This window comes from Trachurus trachurus (genome assembly GCF_905171665.1).
Source record: "Trachurus trachurus genome assembly, chromosome: 3".
NCBI classification, from domain to species: Eukaryota; Metazoa; Chordata; class Actinopteri; order Carangiformes; family Carangidae; genus Trachurus; species Trachurus trachurus.
This window is the reverse complement of record NC_139893.1, coordinates 15,754,136-15,775,281: the sequence shown is the minus strand read 5'-3', so window position 1 is coordinate 15,775,281 and position 21,146 is coordinate 15,754,136. Positions and strand designations below refer to the sequence as shown.

Below are 21,146 nucleotides of genomic sequence, written 5' to 3'. Positions count from 1 at the left end.
CATCCTGTTTATGTCTCTCACTGCCAGGTAAGAACTGTGAGCTGTGTGTAAGTGGATTTTTCAGGCTTCAGGAATCTGATCCCACTTCAGTTGATGTGTGTCGGCCGTGTAACTGTCATACTGCTGGGACAGTCGACGGCAGAGTGGAGTGTGCCCAGGTACACAACACACAAAAGCACATTTTTCATTAAAGCTTAATCCTTTGTAAATCTGAATTTGTTGAATAAAAAATTAATTCAGTTGAAAGAACAGTGGGCGTTTAGGGTTAACACCGATTTGAAAACTAACAAATCATACTCACCTCATCAGGTTGATTCAGTTTCTTCTATCTTCCCTACTGCCCTCACTTTTTTTTAACCCACCTTTTCTGTCCCTCACCTCCCCACACCTCCCTCTCTCCTTCTGCCTTTCTTCCCCACAGGTTGGAGGTCAGTGTCAGTGTAAGGTTGCAGCAACAGGCCGTCGCTGTGCAGACTGCTTGCCTGGTTGGTACGGTCTTAAAGCCTCCAATCCAAGTGGCTGCGTCCCCTGTAACTGCAGTGATATTGGCATCATCAGCATGTCAACAGCAGAGATTCCCGGCTGCAACAAGGACACGGGACAGTGCCAGTGTAAACTCCATGTTACAGGTAAACAGATTGCAAGCGCCCATTGGAGAAAACTACAGGTTTTTACACCTGAAATATTCTTATGTTTCGTCTTGATGATGTATTTGATGGTGGGTTGCCACTTGTCAGTAGTGTAGTGGTTTGCACTGCACTTCTTAGAGACAGGTGATGTGTGTTGGAGGAGTCACATGATTGACAGTGCTGCCTCTTGCCCCCTAGATCTCACCCATTCTAGCCAGGCGATCTCATTGTGGGTGAGGGTTCAATTAAGATAAGGGAAGATAAAAGTAATTTAAAGGTAATATCAGCAATCTCTTCAGACCTTGGTATTTTACCACAGCAGCACACCTCAACAAAATGTCTGGTCCCTAAAATAGTTTCTCTTACATAATGTCCCAAAGTACTATGATAACTTTCCATTAATGGTGTCTTAATTAATACATAGGCTCAGCTGCTCATGGTGTGCACACACAAGCAAAAGTGGATATACTCGATGCACACCAAAACAGGCGCGGGTATACACACAGGCATAAACACGTATCCCAAAGTGTTTTGCCAGCCAAAATAAACAGGCTTTTCTGCTGGCGGTGCTTCCAGCCGTTGTGCTTCTCTTTGTGATAAATGGTTTCACTCTCTCCCCTGTGTGTCTTTGAAGAGCAGGCTCGTATGAAATGCAAAACCGGCCAACGCTCCTCAACTCAACGCATCATGGTTATTGCTAAGCCTTGCTATCAAGGGCCCACGGTTGTGCGTGTGAGCGCAGGCATGTGTATGTGAACTTGTAAATGTGTGTCAGAGTGTCTGTTTATGTTAATGTGTATGCATAAGGAAGAATGTCTAAAATGTGGCCATGTGTTTATGCACGTTTGTCTCTGAATGTATTGAATGTAGGAGTTTCCTCACACATTGAGTGTAAGAGTGTTTGGTGTTTGCTGTACATGGATGTGTGTGTGTGTATGTGTGTGTGTGTGTGTGTGTGCGTGCATGCGTGCGCATACTTGCCATCAAGGACTAAGCTGGTATTTAATTCTCTAATTCAATGCCAAGTTGATTAAAACAAACTGCTGCAGCCCCTTGTATTTTTCACACTCCTTCTTACAAGACCCACTTTCGGTTTTTTTTTTCGGTCCCTGTTTGTTTGGTTGCTCCCACAGGTATTTTTCAGAAATTAGATTTGATTATGGCAATTTATTACTGCCGAGCTGATACTTTGAGTAGAGCAATGGCAGGCACGCTTCAGAGGGACGGAATTGAAATGTGTGCACAGAGACACAGATACACACATGCAGACACACATGTACACTCATAACAAGGTGCCAGAGTGCAGTGTGTACATAATAGTGTTTGAAATGGTGATGCATGAGCCTGTTAACCAGCTGGCTACTGATAAAAGGGCTGGGCCATGTCCCGAAAATACACGCACGCACAAGTGCGCTCCCCAACATTACTTTCTTCCTGTACTGATCTGATATCTTCCAACACATTATATTATCTAATGCTCTCACTTTTCTTTTTATTGTCTTCTTTTCCTTTTTTCTCCATTAATCTCTTTTGTCACTATTAACACATTTGTTTGACAAGATGAGCTATACCAATAGGATTTGCAAACTTCAATAAAAAATACAAAAACTTTTAATATAATTTTTTACAAGTTTATTGGGAAAAGTACAGTTGTCAAGTATGCCATGGCATTGTCAGGGTTGTAGGCAGCAATGTGTCAGCATGCATATTTACCACCAATTAACTCAAATGTTCTCTCTCTCTCTCTCTCTCTCTCTCTCTCTCTCTCTCTCTCACTCACTCACTCACTCACTCACACACACACACACACACGCACACACACACGCGCACACACACACACACACACACACACACACTTCCACACACACACTTCGACACACACAGAAATATCCTCACTGCTATTATGAAATATGATCTATGGAGAGAAATACATTCATATCTATAAAATCATTAAAGTGGACAGACCAGGGGAAATGCCAAGTGTCTGCTAGACAGAGCAGGACACACACTCACGCAGACATGCACACACATGTTCATGTGCACTAACACAGACGTACACTTATGCTCTCATTGATGTATGTGCGCGCACACATTCATACCCACACACATATGAACACTCGTTCGCTCATAAACGGCTGTGGTGACTGCGTTGCCCCCAGGCATCCATTTAGGGACAGATTGCCTGTCATGGAATACGTATGGCATATTCAAATAAGTCCTGCTCGCACACACTGCATATCATAGTTTAACTAGCCATGTAGCCAAGCACTGCTGCAGCAGCCGTAAAACCTCCTACAGTATGGAGTTGGTGTTTGTTACAGTCCACCAATTATAAACAGAACTAAAATGACTAAATTAATCATTTGCCAATATCAGAATAAAGCGCTGAGCTGACAGACTCAAATTCAAGATAAATAAATAGATGCATAAATGAATTAATAAATTGAAGTTGCTTAAATAACTGCAAATTTTCATTGTTGCTTAATTTCACATGCCTATTGTTCACATAAAAGTACTTACGTAATACTTAATTTATGTATCTTAAATGTTCATGATTAATTTGTGTCATTGTTTCATTTCAGAAATTTCTTGTGCTTTAATGGACAAATGGTATGAAACCTGTTAACAATGAATAATTTGACAACAACAAACAGAAATAAAAGTCAGTCTTTAAAACCGAGCTTTGTAGGTAGAATTAATATTTTTCTTGTTTTTACACCATCTGGTAATTTACCATTATTTTTATGTTTCTCTATCCATCTTTCCATCCCTCCATCTCCTCCTTTTCTTTCCCTCCATTCTTTTCTTGTAGCTACTTAATTTATTTATTTTCTCGCTCAGTGAAATTAAGTGTTTGGCCTTAGGTAAGTGATCCATCATATGTAGAGGGCCCCGGCCCTAATGATGGCAGTTTTATACACTCACCCGCCATTCCTCTCACACTCGCTTATACGCACACACACACAGGCACACGCACACACGCCTCAAAACAGAGAGAGGCTAAACGCTTGTTGGTGAACAAGCAAGCATCAATTTGCTTTTTTTTCTCCCTCTCCTTTATTCTGTTTCTCTCAGGTGGCCACACTCTGCCCTCTCAACATTTCGGTAAATTCTCTTTTCCTCGCTCTCCTCCCAGGTCTTTCTTGTGACCGCTGTGAGTTTGGATATTGGAACCTGTCCCACCCAGATGGCTGTGTCCCATGTGACTGTGACCCCATGGGCTCCCTCAGCCAGTTCTGCGAGCCTGAGGGGGGGCAGTGTGAGTGTAAGCCCGGGGTGGGGGGACAGCGCTGCGACTCATGCGCCAGTGGTTCGTATGGCTTGAGACTGGAGGGATCTTGTGCTCCATGCAACTGCTCATATGAGGGGACGGTACCTGGGACAGACTGTGATCCTCACACAGGACAGTGTGTGTGTAAGGCAAGTTAACAAATACATGACACCCCAAAACATCCACCGTCCATCACCTATACAGCTAATCCATGCAGGGTTGTAAGGGGGCTGGAGCCAATCCTAGCTGAATAAAATAAAGTTCACCTCTCTTTACTACATGGCAAAGGCACCTGAGACTATTTACCAATGAATATAGTATATCACTGGTCAAGGTGGGTTAGTTAAGGAGTTTGGTTCTGGTTTTGTGAAAAGATAACAGAAAAAAGATGCTGCAGACACTGAGGGGCAGGGAGCTTTTCTTTTTTTTCTTTTTTCTTTTTACTGGATATGGCTTAGTCAGGTCATGACAGGACAAAGCAGACTTCATCATTGAGTTAAAACCACAGTTCACACAATTTTTGTCAAACTAGTGTGATGGTAGTGACTTCAGTTCACTTGGACAGCTGGAGTTAATTTTAGCATGGCAGCAATACATTGTTTATCCATTCCTCATCTTCTCACCCTGCCATTGTTTGTTTATTGTACCTCCCCCCCTTTTTTTTTCTTTTTTTTTTACATCTCAACATCATTTCTTTCATAGAAATACGTGAAAGGCCGCCGCTGTGACTCTTGTCATCTTGGTTACCACACCCTGGAGCATCGAAACTCCCTGGGCTGTCTGCCGTGTGCATGTGACATCAGTGGCACCGTGCCACGACGTACATGCGATATGCACACCGGACAATGTCCATGCCGAGAAGGGGTGGAGGGAGCGCAGTGCACCAACTGTGCCCACAACTTCTACAACAGGAGTTCAGACTTGGAGGGTAAGAGGACACTGCGAGTGATCAGAGTTACATCTGACATTTTGCATCCAAACAAATCTTATTATCTTATTGCTCTTAAACATTAACAAATATCATACTTTATATGATTTGAGAGCTTTATTGCAAGTTATATTGTTTTGGTTGCTACATGAGGAAATGTATATTCTAAGTATATTCTGGTGTCTGATGCAATTTTTTTTTTTTTTTTTTGGTCAGGGGGGTTGTCCCAGGGCTGTGTACCATGTATCTGTGACCCCAGAGGAACAGTGGCAGGGACCATCTGTGACAGCACCACAGGGCAATGTGTCTGTGTCCCTACTCGCTATGGACAGGACTGCAGTAGCTGCCGTACAGGTGAGTGTGCACGGATGGATGGAGATGCTACTAACAAAAAAAAGGTATAAATAAATTAGGTGACAGGGTTAATGTCCTGATGTTGACCTAATTTTTGGGTGCATACTCTGTGGATGCGAATGTCCTGAGCGGTGAATCCCCAGAGTGTCTGCTGTATGCCATTGCATCTGCTCCCTGTCCCTACATTCCCTGTCAATCAAGTAAAGGCTTAAAAGTGTCCAAAAAAATATAACGTGTGTGTTTTGGCATGTGTTCTCTGCCAGATCTGCACTCAGTGATTGTCCTGCTGTGCCAACTCTCAACAACAGTGCAATAGGGAGGAGATTAGAAGATTGCTTTTTTTCACTCATCTCATTTTTTTGCATGTGTGTGTGCATTAGCTTGTGAATTAGTCAGAGTGTGTTCGGTTGTGTGTGTCTGCTTTGTCTTATCGGACAAGAGGTAACAGATGTTGTGTTGTTGCAGTTATGGAGAAGGACCAACAGCATTGTCAGGTTTACTGTAACACAAGTTGTCAATAGTTGTGTTGATGGCAGAATGTTATAAAGTGGAACAGAGGACACATGATCATAAGATATTATCCGACAAATATTCACAGAATAAGGTAAAGCTGATACAGTGGCAAATTTTCTGTCTGATTTAGTTTTTTTTTTTTTTTACTATTACACAGCAATGCTCAGTTCCTACAAATTGTCCACCTTAATTTCCCCAGTTGCAGGTTTTTGTCAATGTGAGTTCCTTGCTGAAGTGGCTAAATAAAATATGTAATTTGTTTATTAGCTACCAGGCTTTGAGGATAATAAACCAAATTGATTTATACTTTAGAAGCCAGATTGCTTAATGTAACCTCAGCCACACTTATTGGCTTTGTGCTAAATTTTATTACAAATAAATTGCAAACAACACCCCATAATGCTTATTAGGACAGCAAGGAAACAATGCAGGCTGTGTCCAAAGTCAGTCTCTTAATCAGTATGTAAAGGTATTTTATACACAACACTATCACTCCATGTAAACTGTGAAAAATTACACTATTCAAATTAGGCAGCAGTATGTATGACGGCTTCTTCATAGTTTTTATAATTAAAATGGAGTTCTTGGAGATCACTACATGGCACATGGTTTATTTTAAATACATAATTGTTGTGCAGAAAACACTATGAATCATTCATATTAAGTTTGTGACATTAATTTGAGACTTTTGCAAACCATCTGCAGGAAATAAAGGTGAAGGAAGTAAAAGAAAGGGGGGGCAGAGGGGGGTGAAACTGAGAATAATACACCTGTGACTCACAGGCAATCAGATGCATTTCAGATTTGGCTTTATTTTATGTTTGTGTCTGTCCAGGCTTCTACCTCTCTTCAGATCAGAGAGTGTGTGTGGAGTGTGACTGCCATCCCATGGGAGCATCGCAGCGTGGTTGTGAGAGCCAGACCGGACAGTGTGTGTGTGCCCATCCATCAGTGGGAGGGCGGCGCTGTGACCAGTGTCGTGAGATGTTCTTTGGATTCAACCCTGGCCTGGGCAGGTATGGTTACCTCAGGTCATGAAGACCACATCTGTGGATTCTACATCCTGTAAATATCCATTAATTTCAACACTTTTACGAAAACATATACGCACACACACGCTCACACATGCAGCGCACAAACCTGCAGGTGCAGTCTCTGTAAAGACAGTTCACAGATAGGTGGCCAGACATATGACTTACATGAGTTAAGAGCTGCTTTGACCTTTACCACTCATGTCTCTACCTGCAGGCTATCTCACATATGACAGACACACACAAGCAACTTAAAACACACACATACACAAATGTTACTACACATTACACCCTGTGCAATGCTGGTATGCACACACACACATACGTTCCTCTCAACAGGACGTCATACCAGATAGATGGTCCACAAACTGTTTGGCTAGTGGTGTAGTGCATGTGTGAGTGAGAGAGAGAGAGATCCGGCTGTGGCTGAGATCTCCTCGTCCTAGAGAGCGATGGTACGATGAAAAGCAACAGAGTGATTAAAAACTACTCTATAAAGATGTTAAGGAAGGGCAGAGCTGTGAGGAAAAGAGCAGAATAATATGAGAGAAAGGGTTAAAAGGACATTTTTACATATGTAAATAAGCCAGACTTTTTTTGTAACAGTGCAGCTTTGCACATACAAACATGCAAATACATCCTACACATTTTTCCTAAGGAATTTAGGAACTTAATTCTGAGACACACATTCACTGACACTTAACTTTATTACGTATTACTCTAGTAATCTAAAATCTTCATTAATATTGTGTGCTTTTGGGTCATTTACATCTCTGAAAATAATTTACATATTTATAACATAATATGATATCATATTCCAGTTTTATATTCATTTGCAAACACGTTACTGCACGTCACTGTTAAATACTTGTTAGATACTGTGTGTGATATGACCATTAGGTAACGCTTCCTTTTACGGTACGGTAATTACCAGGCAATTACCAGGTAATAAGATGTATTTACTAGGTAATAACCAGGTAATAAAATGCAATTACATTGTAATTACCAAGTACTTACTAGGTAATTACAAGGTAATTACCCAGTATTTACAGATATTTTTCCTGACTACTACCAGGCATTTACCCAATAATTTCCTGGTAGATACGCAGTAATTGTATATTGTAGATTTTAAACCCGGTAGTTAAAAAATATTTACCTGATATTTATCTGGTAAATACCAACAAGTTACCTGGTATTTACCCAATAATTACCAGGTAGATATCCTGCAATTTCATATTGTAGACTATAAACCCACTGAATGTGTCTATATGTGACTTTGTTAGGGTGATAATAACTTAGATATTTACCTGGTAATTACCAGGTATTTACCCCAAATCATCACATGTTTACCTGGTAACTACCACTTATTTACGTGGTAGTTACCTGATATTTACCTGGTAAATATCAGGTAACATTATATCATTATAGATTATGTATTACCAGTCAACCTGTGTGGTGACCGTGAGGGTATAACTTGCAACTATTTACCAAGTAATTACTTTCTAATTACCCAGTAGTTACAATTTACATTATCAGGTAAAACCTTGTGAATTACCCTGTAAGGAAGGTGGAACTGTACTGTAAAAGGAAGCGTGGTTTGTTTCAATGATATTACCATGTACTTTCCTGGTAACTGTAGATTATAATCCTCTGCCCCCCACCAGGGTGTGTAATTTTGAACATGGTACCTGGTAAAAACTCCCATATCTACCTGATAATTAACAGGTAAATATCAGAGTTTTACAGAGTAGTTACCATGTAAGAAAGGTGGAACTGTACTGTAAAAGGAAGCGTGGTTTGTTTCAATGATATTACCATGTACTTTCCTGGTAACTGTAGATTATAATCCTGTGTAATTTTGAACATGGTACCTGGTAAAAACTCCCATATCTACCTGATAATTAACAGGTAAATATCAGAGTTTTACAGAGTAGTTACCATGTAAGAAAGGTGGAACTGTACTGTAAAAGGAAGCGTGGTTTGTTTCAATGATATTACCATGTACTTTCCTGGTAACTGTAGATTATAATCCTGTGGAGTTTTGAACATGGTACCTGGCAAAAACTCCCATATCTCCCTGATAATTATCAGGTAAATATCAGGGTGATATCAGAGTTTTACAGAGTAGTTACCATGTAAGAAAGGTGGAACTGTACTGTAAAAGGAAGCGTGGTTTGTTTCAATGATATTACCATGTACTTTCCTTTACATAAAGATACAATGCATTTTGTTACACTCTGTGAGAAATACGCAAAAACATGTGAACTGTCAAAGAGACTAACTTTAATCCTCTTAATCTGCAAAACAGTGAACTTGAAGAGAGTAACTTCAATACTCTTAAAGGTATACGCAAACATTTTTTTTGTGTGTCTTGTCTCACTCCCGAGTCCATGACAGGCAGATAGACACCATCCTTTCAACTGTGCGTGCAGTAACAAGGGAGATACGGGCAGAGCTGGCGCACCGCTAATTAGCTTAGCTCAAACGCTGGAAGTATATAGGTAGTGATAGCCTGCCTCCACCTAAAGTCATCAGAGAAACTCTTCAGCAACTCTAAACGGAAACCGGCGGGCCGATCTTCGTCTCAGAGCTGACAAAACTTAACAAGACGAGATCGGTCAAAACGGAGGGTTGAAGCAGAGACGGTTATTTTGGTTCAAGCGAGCTACATCGAGGGTAGGTTAGCTTCCTATTTCAAAACAAAAGCACAAATTATATCGTCATGGTTTTCTGTATGTAAAGAGCAACCGGTGTTTGGTTGGTCACACCGCAGCTTGAGTAGCGCCGAATTTGTCCTAACAAAATTGTAAACCACAGCTGGTATTTTGACAAATTAAAGACACACTGCTGATCTAAATGTCTACTTTCTCACCTAAAAATGTTTGAAATGTCGATAAAGTGATATATTTACAGAGTTTAGAGCTAAAATGAAATCAGCTTCTGACTGCTGATGTCGGCTCAGGTAGGAGGCAGGCTAACACTACCCATACACTTACAGCGTTTAAGCAAAGCTAATTACGGACGATAGGGGCTCTGCCTTGTTACTGCACGCAAAGTCAAAAGGATGGTGTCTATCTGCTGGTCATGGACTCGGGAGTGAGGCAAGACACGGAAAAAAAATGCTGGCCTATCCCTTTAAGTGCTAAACATACAATAACTTGCATATTAAAAAAGAAAATGAAAAGAAAAACACAAAGTGCAGAGCTTTTTGCCTCCTTCACATGTCCAGACACATTTTGGCAAATTACATCCGTAAAAACTATAACCTATCCACACCCCACCCCACCCAACAGAGATGGGTGCTTCAAGGCTATCCCAGTGATGCTTCTCCCTAGCATGAGGACATACAGGTATTCTGTGCTACTGCTTGTGGTCGCCAGGTACTGCACCATGTTTGTTCCAGGCTGAAGAATAAAGAAAAAGAAAAAACAAGATTCAAAAATTAGTTTGTACAACAGGTTAGGTTCATCTCTACAGGTAATGCTGTACCAGACACTGTATCTGGAGTCTTAGCCCATAGCACATTTCTTTAGGCACATGTAACAGCCATCTCAGGTAGATATAAAATCTGTACACTGGGTACAGTAGCCCATACTGTATGTGCACAGCCAACAAACTATGCATCTCTGCATTTAACCCTTCAAATACCCATCCTGTTGATGCCCATGTGGTAGAAACAAATCATGAACTATATTTTTACAATAATGTTTTCGAAAATATCTATTTATTCCATTAATTTTTCAGGGCCCTATATGAATTCTGGGATGAGGGATTCCTTGATTTTTAGCCAGAAGTCGAAATCAAATAGCTATGCATTTTAGACAGGGCAACACACAAACATACTCACCATACCTTGAGTGTCCATGAGAGGAGGCCACAATGTCATTTGCCAGCACTTCTCACCAGTTATACTGGGTTCTGTAGTGGGCAGAGAAAAGAAAGACCACAATAATCTCAAAATAGCAAACCCAAATACTCCAACCTAGCACCAACAAGCACTGCTAGCAAAACGTCTCTGCTGCTAGTCACTATGGTGACGTCCGTTACGCACCCCCCCCCCCCCCCTCCTCCTCCTCCTCCTCCTCCCTCCACTAACGACAAAGCAAAACAGTTCGAGCGCACATACACACACACGGCTAACAGAAAACTACACTCACCCTACACTCATAGACTTTGATAGACAGCTATGTGCAGCAGAAGCAGAGTAGGAGGGCTACTAGCACCACCAGATGTCCTGGATGTTAGCCAGTGCTGGTAGCAAGTCTCTTCCTCTTAGCAGCAGCAGCATCGCAAAGGAAAGGTGAGCTAGCTCGATGCTAACTTCGACTAGCGCTAGCAGTTAGCATCCGCTGCTAACACCCACTTCCCAACTCACCACAACGGTCCTCCTGTCAATTAAAACACAAGACTGGAGGCTAGGCTACCGTCATTTCCTTTCCTTCACGGCCCTGACAATTGATGCTGCTGCTGCTGTGCTGGAAACTATCTTATCAGGTGAAAATAACTAGCTAGCTAGCAAGTTAGCAAGCAAGCAACACGAGGAAACAATGCCTGGCTGCAGAGTGAGGTGAAGTTTTTAAAGTAACACTAATTGGCTACCACATTAAACTACCAAGTCTGTAGGCTAATAATTATAAGTTTACTTACCAAACACTGTTTTCTGAAGCTGGAGGTCGTCCAAATCTCAGCCCAATCTGTTGGGTCGAAATATTTAACCCAACCTTGGAGTTTTTACCAGGTACCATGTTCAAAACACCCTGATGGGTGGTAGAGGATTATAATCTACAGTTACCAGGAAAGTACATGGTAATATCATTGAAACAAACCACGCTTCCTTTTACAGTACAGTTCCACCTTTCTTACATGGTAACTACTCTGTAAAACTCCGATATCACCCTGATATTTACCTGATAATTATCAGGGAGATATGGGAGTTTTTGCCAGGTACCATGTTCAAAACTACACAGGATTATAATCTACACTTACCAGGAAAGTACATGGTAATATCATTGAAACAAACCACGCTTCCTTTTACAGTACAGTTCCACCTTTCTTACATGGTAACTACTCTGTAAAACTCTGATATTTACCTGTTAATTATCAGGTAGATATGGGAGTTTTTACCAGGTAGGCCTACCATGTTCAAAATTACACAGGATTATAATCTACAGTTACCAGGAAAGTACATGGTAATATCATTGAAACAAACCACGCTTCCTTTTACAGTACAATTACACTTTTCTTACATGGTAACGACTCTGTAAAACTCTGATATTTACCTGTTAATTATCAGGTAGATATGGGAGTTTTTACCAGGTACCATGTTCAAAACTACACAGCCTGATGGGGGGCAGAGGATTATAATCTACAGTTACCAGGAAAGTACATGGTAATATCATTGAAACAAACCACGCTTCCTTTTACAGTACAGTTCCACCTTCCTTACAGGGTAATTCACAAGGTTTTACCTGATAATGTAAATTGTAACTACTGGGTAATTAGAAAGTAATTACTTGGTAAATAGTTGCAAGTTATACCCTCACGGTCACCACACAGGTTGACTGGTAATACATAATCTATAATTCTTGGATAAATACCTGGTAGTTTTCCGTATATTTCTAGTAAATACTAGGTAACTAGTTGATATTTACCAGGTAAATATCAGGTAACTACCACGTAAATAAGTGGTAGTTACCAGGTAAACATGTGATGATTTGGGGTAAATACCTGGTAATTACCAGGTAAATATCTAAGTTATTATCACCCTAACAAAGTCACATATAGACACATTCAGTGGGTTTATAGTCTACAATATGCAATTGCAGGATATCTACCTGGTAATTATTGGGTAAATACCAGGTAACTTGTTGGTATTTACCAGATAAATATCAGGTAAATATTTTTTAACTACCGGGTTTAAAATCTACAATATACAATTACTGCGTATCTACCAGGAAATTATTGGGTAAATGCCTGGTAGTAGTCAGGAAAAATATCTGTAAATACTGGGTAATTACCTTGTAATTACCTAGTAAGTACTTGGTAATTACAATGTAATTGCATTTTATTACCTGGTTATTACCTAGTAAATACATCTTATTACCTGGTAATTGCCTGGTAATTACCGTACCGTAAAAGGAAGCGTTACCGACCATTAGTCTGCGATATCTCAAATGTTCACTCACTCACTCACTCACTCACTCACTCACTCACTCACTCACTCACTCACTCACACACACGCACACACGCACACACACACGCACACGAACATATACAGTACTGTACTTTGAGGCTGATGAAAAAGGAGAATGGGGGTGATTTTTGGTGTTTTCTTTCTCCTTGGGAACAGAGTGAAGGTCAAGTCACTATGGCATTTCTAAGTGTGTGTTTGTGTTGTGTGTGTGTGTGTGTGTTTGTGTGTGTGGGGGGGTGGAGCGCCAGTTGACAGGACAAATTTGCGGCTCGTTATGAGACTGTGGCTTTTCACACAGTAATAAAGAAGGTGTAGCAGTGTGTGAGGGAGAGAGACGGAGCATGTGAGTACAGTATGTGTTGGAAGGAAAAACACATATGGGCTGTGTGTGTATGTGTGTATATAAAGGTGTGAGGTAGCTGGCCGGATGATCACCCACTGCCCAGCCCCAGTGAGGGTAACACCACACTGGTGACCCAGACGCATACACCGTCAGAGACGCACACACATGTGCACACACATACACAACACTCTTTGACAACTCTGAGGGGGAAAGCAGCTTCTGTGAAGTTGGTTTCACAGCTCGAGGAGAGTGTCTGGGGGAGATGGCAGTGAGGGTCTCCCTCGCAGTGTTAAGGTGAAGACCCGACACCTCTCAGACACGCATGCTGATCCAGTTGAAGTTATCTTTGAACGTTTGCACACTAAGTGCATTTTCATTCTTTATTTCTGGCCAACTTTCCACACCTAAGCAGTTGCATTCACTCCACGACTCTCAGTCAATGCAGTATTTACAATTTCAATTTGTAAAAAAAATCAGTGTGATGGCTGGTTTGAAAAACTTACATCATTGTTGTATTACTAGCTAGCTAACGGTTAGCTATTTAGAAAACTTGCAATGTAAAATGTCTGTATTCTGTAAAGTTGGCAGTACAGTATGTGTATTTTAATAGTGTTTATCTGGCAATTATTTTAACTGTTTTATTTATTTTTTATTTCAACCACTGATGTGAAAATTGTGACTCGTACAAAACAATCTTTATGCCTTCATGTTTTTTTTTCCCTTTGTATGACCAGGTGCCAGCCTTGTGCATGTGACCCAGTGGGCAGTGTCAATGGTTCATGTCATCCAGACTCAGGGGTGTGTGTGTGTAAGCTGCTGGTAACAGGAGACAAGTGTGATGTATGTCAACCTGGAGCAAGTCATTTTAACCCTGAGAACCACTTTGGCTGCAGTAAAGGTGTGGTTTGTCAAAACACACACACACACACACACACACACACACACACACACACACACACACACACACACACACACACACACACACACACACACACACACACACACACACACACACACACACACACACACACACAAACCCAACATCACACAAACACAGCAACCTAAGCTAAGATTCAGTTTATGAATTACCTGGTTACTAAAATGATTCTCTATGCAGTCCTCATGCTGTACTATTGCTGACACTGATGACAGATTTACACATTGTCTAAGATTAGATTAGTCATTTTGTTTTTTCATTTTACATTTTCTTTTTGTACAGCACCTTCTCAGCAGCCTGCACCTGTTGGTTTTGCTTCCAGTTATTCTTCAATTCATGTCTCTTGGCATCCACCTGACTCCCCCAATTCTAATATACTCAACTACACACTAATCAGAGATGGACGTTCAGTGCATAGCATCCAAAGTCACTATCCTTTCAGTAAGTACTCACACAAGTTGCAAATTGCACAACTCTCTCCCTTTCTTATTGTTTCAAATACCACTTCTTCTTTTCTTAAGGCCCAGAATCATTTGAGGACACCGGCTTGTCTCCCTATACCGACTACTCTTACTGGCTCATAACAGCTAATGTGGCCGGTGTGACAATAAGTGCATCGGCCTCATACCAAACCTTAGGCGCACCACCTGCAGCAGACCAGCTCCATTTAAACCTTGTGGGACGACCTGGTGCAACCACAGCTAGTTTTAACTGGAGCACACCGCGAAACGATACCGGCCCAGTGGAAAGGTAAGGAGGGAAGATAAAGAGGGGATGAGATTAAGTGTTTTAGCAACAGAGCTCTCAGGACAACAGAGTAAAGGCAACATTGCAGAGTTGACTGCAGATTTAAAAACGCAAACTCTGGATTGGCCACTGTGACATCCCAGCACTAGCATGAAGCCCTGTAAAACTACTGGGACGGATGGAAAAATAACGCAAAGAGGAACTGATTACCACATTTTTTTGTGTCCCACAGGTTTGTATTATCCTCTACTGAGTCATCTGGGGCAGAGCCCATCATTCACTACACAGGCTTATCTACAGAGGCGATGGCGAGTGATCTAAAGCCCTTCACCCAGTATATCATAATACTGGAGGTAAGTGGCAAACTGCCAGCGTTTTTAGTACCTACATCTCTTTGCAGGGAGATGTAGGCACCAGTCAAAATTTAAAGACATAATACTTATAACCACTAAAAAGACAGACATCTGAAGCAACTCTATCTTCAAAAGAATATAGCAAATATGCTTCCATCACAGTTTTTCGACCGGTGCTCATTTTTATCATCTAGAACCTACAAAATGAAAATGACAAAATCATAACCTTGTCTACAGGCGTGCTCTTCTGGAGGGTGCACTTCTACTGCACCACTGTCTTTTCTGACAGCCTCTGCCCCCCCACAAAACCAACCTCCACCCAGAGTCACTGCTACAGGACCTCATACACTGCATGTTTCCTGGGAGCCCCCCAGTCAGCCAAATGGTAGGATCTCAGACATACACGCATACTGAACAGCTCATGTAGCATGTACACACATTCACGCAATTAAAGGTAGACATGTTTTGTGTGTTTATTAGGAGTGTATTACAACTACATGACACAAAAATGTAGAAATTATTAACGACAATGTCAGAATTAATAAAATAGTAAAATAATCACACACATACAACACAGTTATTTTTATATTGCATGAAACACTAGCTTAGTACTGTGGCTTCTAGGCTTGTGTCACTCAAGAAGTATGAGAATCCACTAACACCTCTACACACACTACACACACACACACACACACACACACACACACACACACACACAAATGCACTCTGAATTGGAACTGCCTTTGGTAAATCCAAAGAGCTTTGTAACGGCTCTAAGGCTCAGTGTCATACAAAGCCCTGTAACCTAGGTTTCTCTCTCTGTTTGTGTCTCTTGTTTTTTTTCTCTGTTAATCTGTTCCCCAGTGTCACTAATCCCTGTTACATGTTTTTTCTCTATGTCTCCTTACTTCATTTTCCTTGTCATCAATTCAATATTTAAAGTACCGGTTTGTCCTGATGCCTTTGGTTACTAGAAATGGATTTAACAGAGGGCAACAGGGGTGACGACAACAACGACACTTTCAATTTTGGAATTGAAAGATAACTTTATGATATGTCAGTGAAACGCATACATAATTGAATAAGGTGAAGCCCTTCGTTTATGGTTTATTTTCCAACAGCAGAGGATTGTCAGTAGTTAAGTGATATATTTTGGTGGCAGGACGCTTACAGGCAATACATGCTGATTCACATGAATGATTGTTGTTGGAGTTCCAATGGTTCCACATATGCCTCTTTACATTATTAGATCTTTTTTACCATTATACACAAAGCATAGTTTGGACACTCACTTATTTCATATTGGGTTTCAAATTCTCTTATTGCATTTTGCTGCTGCTCTGTCCTCAGCAGCTCAGCTCTGCCATTTGAGGTTAGGCCTGTCCACCAGAGAGCCAACAGGAACCACTATTGGCCTGTTTTCTACCACAGCGCCAAATACAGGCCACAGATTACTTATTTATGGTGTCTTCGATTTAAAAAAAAAAATAAATAAATAAATGTACGTTAGAAAGTGCAGAAATTTAGCTGTTTCAATGGGGATTAAGCAGGGCTTTAGTACTAATACAGTCATGAATAATAAACCTATTGAATTGGCACTGGGAGACCAGCTGCAATTGTTGCTTCTCTTATTGCTGTACTATAATCCTAATGAGGAGTTTTTTTGCTGATCTCTATCACACTAATTTTGCTTTCTGTACAGGTGTTATCACAAGGTATGAGGTCTTTCTACGTGGACCACTGCAAACCCAAAACCTGTCTAACATGGCAGTTGGGAAGAAAGTGTTTGTCAGCTCTGGTTGGTTGGATCCAAGTTCTTCCCCAGATGCACAGCTAGCCAACAGGAGCACTCTGTCACCCCCTGAGAACAGTACAATTATATCAGGCCTGGACGCATTTTCCACCTATCAGATGAGGGTTGCAAGTATCAACGTTGCAGGAAGGATCACATCAGAGTGGACCACAACACGCACCATGGAGGGAGGTTTGTATCATTTTTGATCATGGTTAAGCTTTGTCATTAATGGCGTTTACAGAGATGCATCCTCTAATCATGGGGTCTGTCTGTGTATCGGTTTGTAGTTGCGTAGGTTGACAATAATTAGACATCATACAAAATGACACACAATGGCTACAGCTACCTGTTTAAGATCTCAGGATTACTCTCAATGTTCATACAAAAAAATGTTGCACTCGTCTCTGCTTGCCAAGCTCCAGTCTTTGTGAATTGTGCACAGTTACACCAAGGAGTTACAGAAACAATACATAGTATAATGACTGGGAGTCAACCTAGCTTTCAGAGACAATACAGTAGCTAAGTGCCTATAGATGAAGGCAAACAGACAATATTAAATACAAAGATCTGATCAGACATAAGAAGATCTTACTTCCACTGAGGTATTCTTCTTATTTCATTTAATTTATTGGTTTATTTAAAATCATATTTTTTGTTTGTTTTGACTGGACAAGCACTGCTTGCTCTGCTTGCCCTCATGGCACAGCATTGTTAGTAAGATTAGTTTAAAATGTTTAAATCATGTAATGACAGGAATCCCCGATCTGAATAACAACCAAAACATAACAAAGTGATGTTTTGGTTGAAATCTGTTCACCAGAGAATTCTTGGGAAAACAAGCTAGGAGGTATTTGTCAGAAGAAATGTGGAGAAGGGAAGTAGGGAGGAAATAAAAAAAAAATGCATGGGGGAGGGGAAACTCATTAAGGTATTTGAATTTCAAAGAGATGATATGGCTCATTAGGACTAAACGATTGCCTCCAACATCAGTCTGAGCTATGTGTCTGGATAACAAGCATATGATAACACCATTTTAAATGTGGAGTGTGTGTGTGTCCACGTTTGTGTGTGCACATGTGCTGTGTTAGAGAGAAAGAATAAAACTGTGGTTATGTCTACCATGAATCACATTTCACAGCATATTTCACACCAAGATGCCATCAACAGTGGAATAAAAGCATCCTTCTCTCTAATCTGTCATGTAATAGTGGCTGTCACAACCATACAATTATGGAATACTTAAATCCATTAAGTCCACATAATATCCATTAAGTCTGATTTTAAATATATGCCTTTTCATCTAAATTTGTATTTTGTTTTTGATAAACCTAGTCCAATAAGCCCATATGTTAAGTGGCAGTGAAAGATATTTGAATTCCCTAACACTAGGAATCGGTAAAGTTAGTTAGTCTGATCCTCTACACCTCAGAGACTGGGAACAGATATCCTTTACTGTCAAATCAGTCTGTGTCAAATGAATCTTTTTAGATGCTTTATTTCACACTGATTTCACACTTGACAATAAATGAAGTATGCTGTAGAATCAAATCGCAACTGTTAATTACTACTTTATGTCCTTTGTCTGTGCATTGTACTTAATGCAGCCAACATCACTTGGGGAGATGCTGCAATTACTAACCGAAGTTGAAGACAGTGCACCTTTGATATGAATGATACAGAAGTGTGGGGAATTACATCTTAAGTTTTATCTTAAAAATACTTTGAGAATACAGCCCTGACAGTGATATGGTTATAGTTTTCTTTCAATAGGAGGTTGTTGAATGTTCACTTAAAAAAAAGTTTGTACAGTAAAGTTTAGGTTCCTTTTACTGTTCAAACCCAGAGAGAAAAATTACATTTAAATTAATTATTGGGGGCCAGTGGCGCAGTGGGTTGAGCAGGCGCCCCCACTCCTTGCTGCAGTTGGCCTCGGTTCGAACCCGGCATCGGGCGGCCCTTTGCTGCGTGTTGTTTCCCCTCTCTCTGCCCCCCCATTTACTGTCTCTCTCAACTATACTAACCAGATTATTGAATAAATTTGTGACAGGCAGGGGAAATGGTGTCCTGACCTGCATTACATTAGCATTGAACGTATTCAAGGAATACAGGTTGTATTTCACATCTTATTTGTTCTCCCCCCTTTCCATGCACACTGTTTTCAAAATATCAAGAAATGGAATGTTTTATTCTAATTCAATACAAAATGTAACAGCCTGTTAATTAATGTTGTATTTCATTCAAATGTGGATATTTTCATAATGCATTTGTGTCTGTCTATGTTTAAGTGCCAGAGTTGATGGCTCCTCCAGAAGTGTCTGCGCTGTCATCCAGCAGTCTTAAAGTTTTGTGGAACTCAACTGAGGGTCAAGGCGTCATCGCCAGAGGACGGGTGACAGAATATCGGGTCAACCTGCTCACTGAGCAGACGACCAATCCCTATGCCCCTCCAGTAGTTAATCAGGCAAGACCCATACACACGTGGTTGTAACTAATGAGTAGGACAAATGATACAGACTTAAGTTCTGCTTATAGTTAAATTATTTTATTTTCCCTAAATGACACATTAAATTATCATGCCAGACTTTCACCATAAGTCCTTTTTTTCAGGTCTTGCACAGAGCGGATTCATCGTCACAGCCAGTCTATATAGTGAAAGGACTGAAGCCTTACCATGTGTACAACTTCACTGTGACACTCTGCACAAAGGCAGGTTGCATCACCAGTCTGCCAAGCTCAGGACGGACTCTACCAGCAGGTGAAACAAACAGATCAACACACAAATGCACAAAGTACACACTGCATTACACCACCACTTCTATGCAGCCAGTTACACCTTGCCTCCACCTTGCTGGTCTGTATAAGGCACACAAACGTGGAATCGGGGGAATGCTTACGATATAAAATCATACACTGGGGAACAATATGTGAGTTGGTTTGGTAGAGTGTAAACAAGAGACGCGGGGGTCTCCTTAATGACACTAAAGTTTAAAAAATGCAATTGTCTGTTTGAAGGATAATGGCCGATCACTTACATATTGCGTGTAATATTGAATTACTTAAGTGTTGTCTTCATAACTACTACAACACAAGCCGCTGACATACAGTACTGTACGCGCACACACACACACATCCAGAAGCACATAGTCAGTCATTGGGTACTTGAGTGTCGACAGCATTTGTCGTGTTAACCAGAGGGGATATTCATGGCAAGCGGCAGTAAAAACAATTTACTGTTAATTACAAGGAGAAAAATGTGGCGTAGCTCACACTTCCTGCTGGCCATGAATCAAACACACACACATACACACAGTTACAGAAACACACATACGATGTCTCTCTCCTCTCTTCTCTCTCTCCCTCTTCCTTAGATTTATAACCGTTATGGAAGTAGGATGAATTAGCTGTGTTTAATAACTCAGGCACAAATCTCTGGGAATGAGATGAGCACTAATTGATCAGTGCAGGATGACATAGACACACACACACACACAAATTTTTTATTCATTCCCTTTATCTGTCTGTTTCTTTCTGACAGTCTATTGCATTCTCACTTTTTCACTCATAGCATCCATCACTTCAGTCTCTGCCTCGCGTTTTCACTTAAACACAAAATAGCACATGGCAGCAGAGAAACTTGAATCACTCCGCAATATACACATCGCACAGACACGCACACTTGACCCTTAAACACACTTTTCCATCTGTTCACTCATGGTCTCCACTCTTGCTGCGCATTTTATGTTTTGTTTTTGTTTTTATTCTTTCAGGTGAATAGACAATGAGTGTGCTGAGTGGATGTGAAAAAAGAACCTTTCATGTAGAAATACTTGCTCAGGGATTTGTGCTTTTGAACGCGCTCTAAACAGCTACATCTGTTGACATCCCGAATATCTACATTTCATACAGTTCTCAAAAAAGTCCTTCCTTATGTTTATTGTGATGAATGATGCTTCATATTGTAATCGGTGGACTTTTTAAATGTATATTTAATGGCTACATCTGTTGACACAGCCACGCTGTTTATTTCAAGTAATTCCAAAGACTTCTCTTGA

At 40.7% G+C, this 21,146-nt stretch overlaps 1 protein-coding gene across 1 annotated transcript in view; it reads left to right on the top strand.

Annotated features, from left to right (window-relative positions):
- ush2a (Usher syndrome 2A (autosomal recessive, mild)) overlaps positions 1 to 21,146 on the top strand; it is a gene marked incomplete at its 3' end in the record, with an annotated part of 184,671 nt that overhangs the window by 38,640 nt on the left and 124,885 nt on the right. Inside the window, exons 12-25 of the mRNA XM_084001543.1 lie at positions 28 to 158; positions 422 to 629; positions 3,766 to 4,049; positions 4,603 to 4,828; positions 5,045 to 5,182; positions 6,531 to 6,711; positions 13,997 to 14,160; positions 14,482 to 14,640; positions 14,721 to 14,949; positions 15,179 to 15,299; positions 15,537 to 15,684; positions 17,002 to 17,283; positions 19,380 to 19,555; positions 19,702 to 19,849. Of these exons, the coding sequence (XP_083857669.1) occupies positions 28 to 158; positions 422 to 629; positions 3,766 to 4,049; positions 4,603 to 4,828; positions 5,045 to 5,182; positions 6,531 to 6,711; positions 13,997 to 14,160; positions 14,482 to 14,640; positions 14,721 to 14,949; positions 15,179 to 15,299; positions 15,537 to 15,684; positions 17,002 to 17,283; positions 19,380 to 19,555; positions 19,702 to 19,849 (2,595 nt within the window). The remainder of the gene's footprint in view (positions 1 to 27; positions 159 to 421; positions 630 to 3,765; positions 4,050 to 4,602; positions 4,829 to 5,044; positions 5,183 to 6,530; positions 6,712 to 13,996; positions 14,161 to 14,481; positions 14,641 to 14,720; positions 14,950 to 15,178; positions 15,300 to 15,536; positions 15,685 to 17,001; positions 17,284 to 19,379; positions 19,556 to 19,701; positions 19,850 to 21,146) is intronic.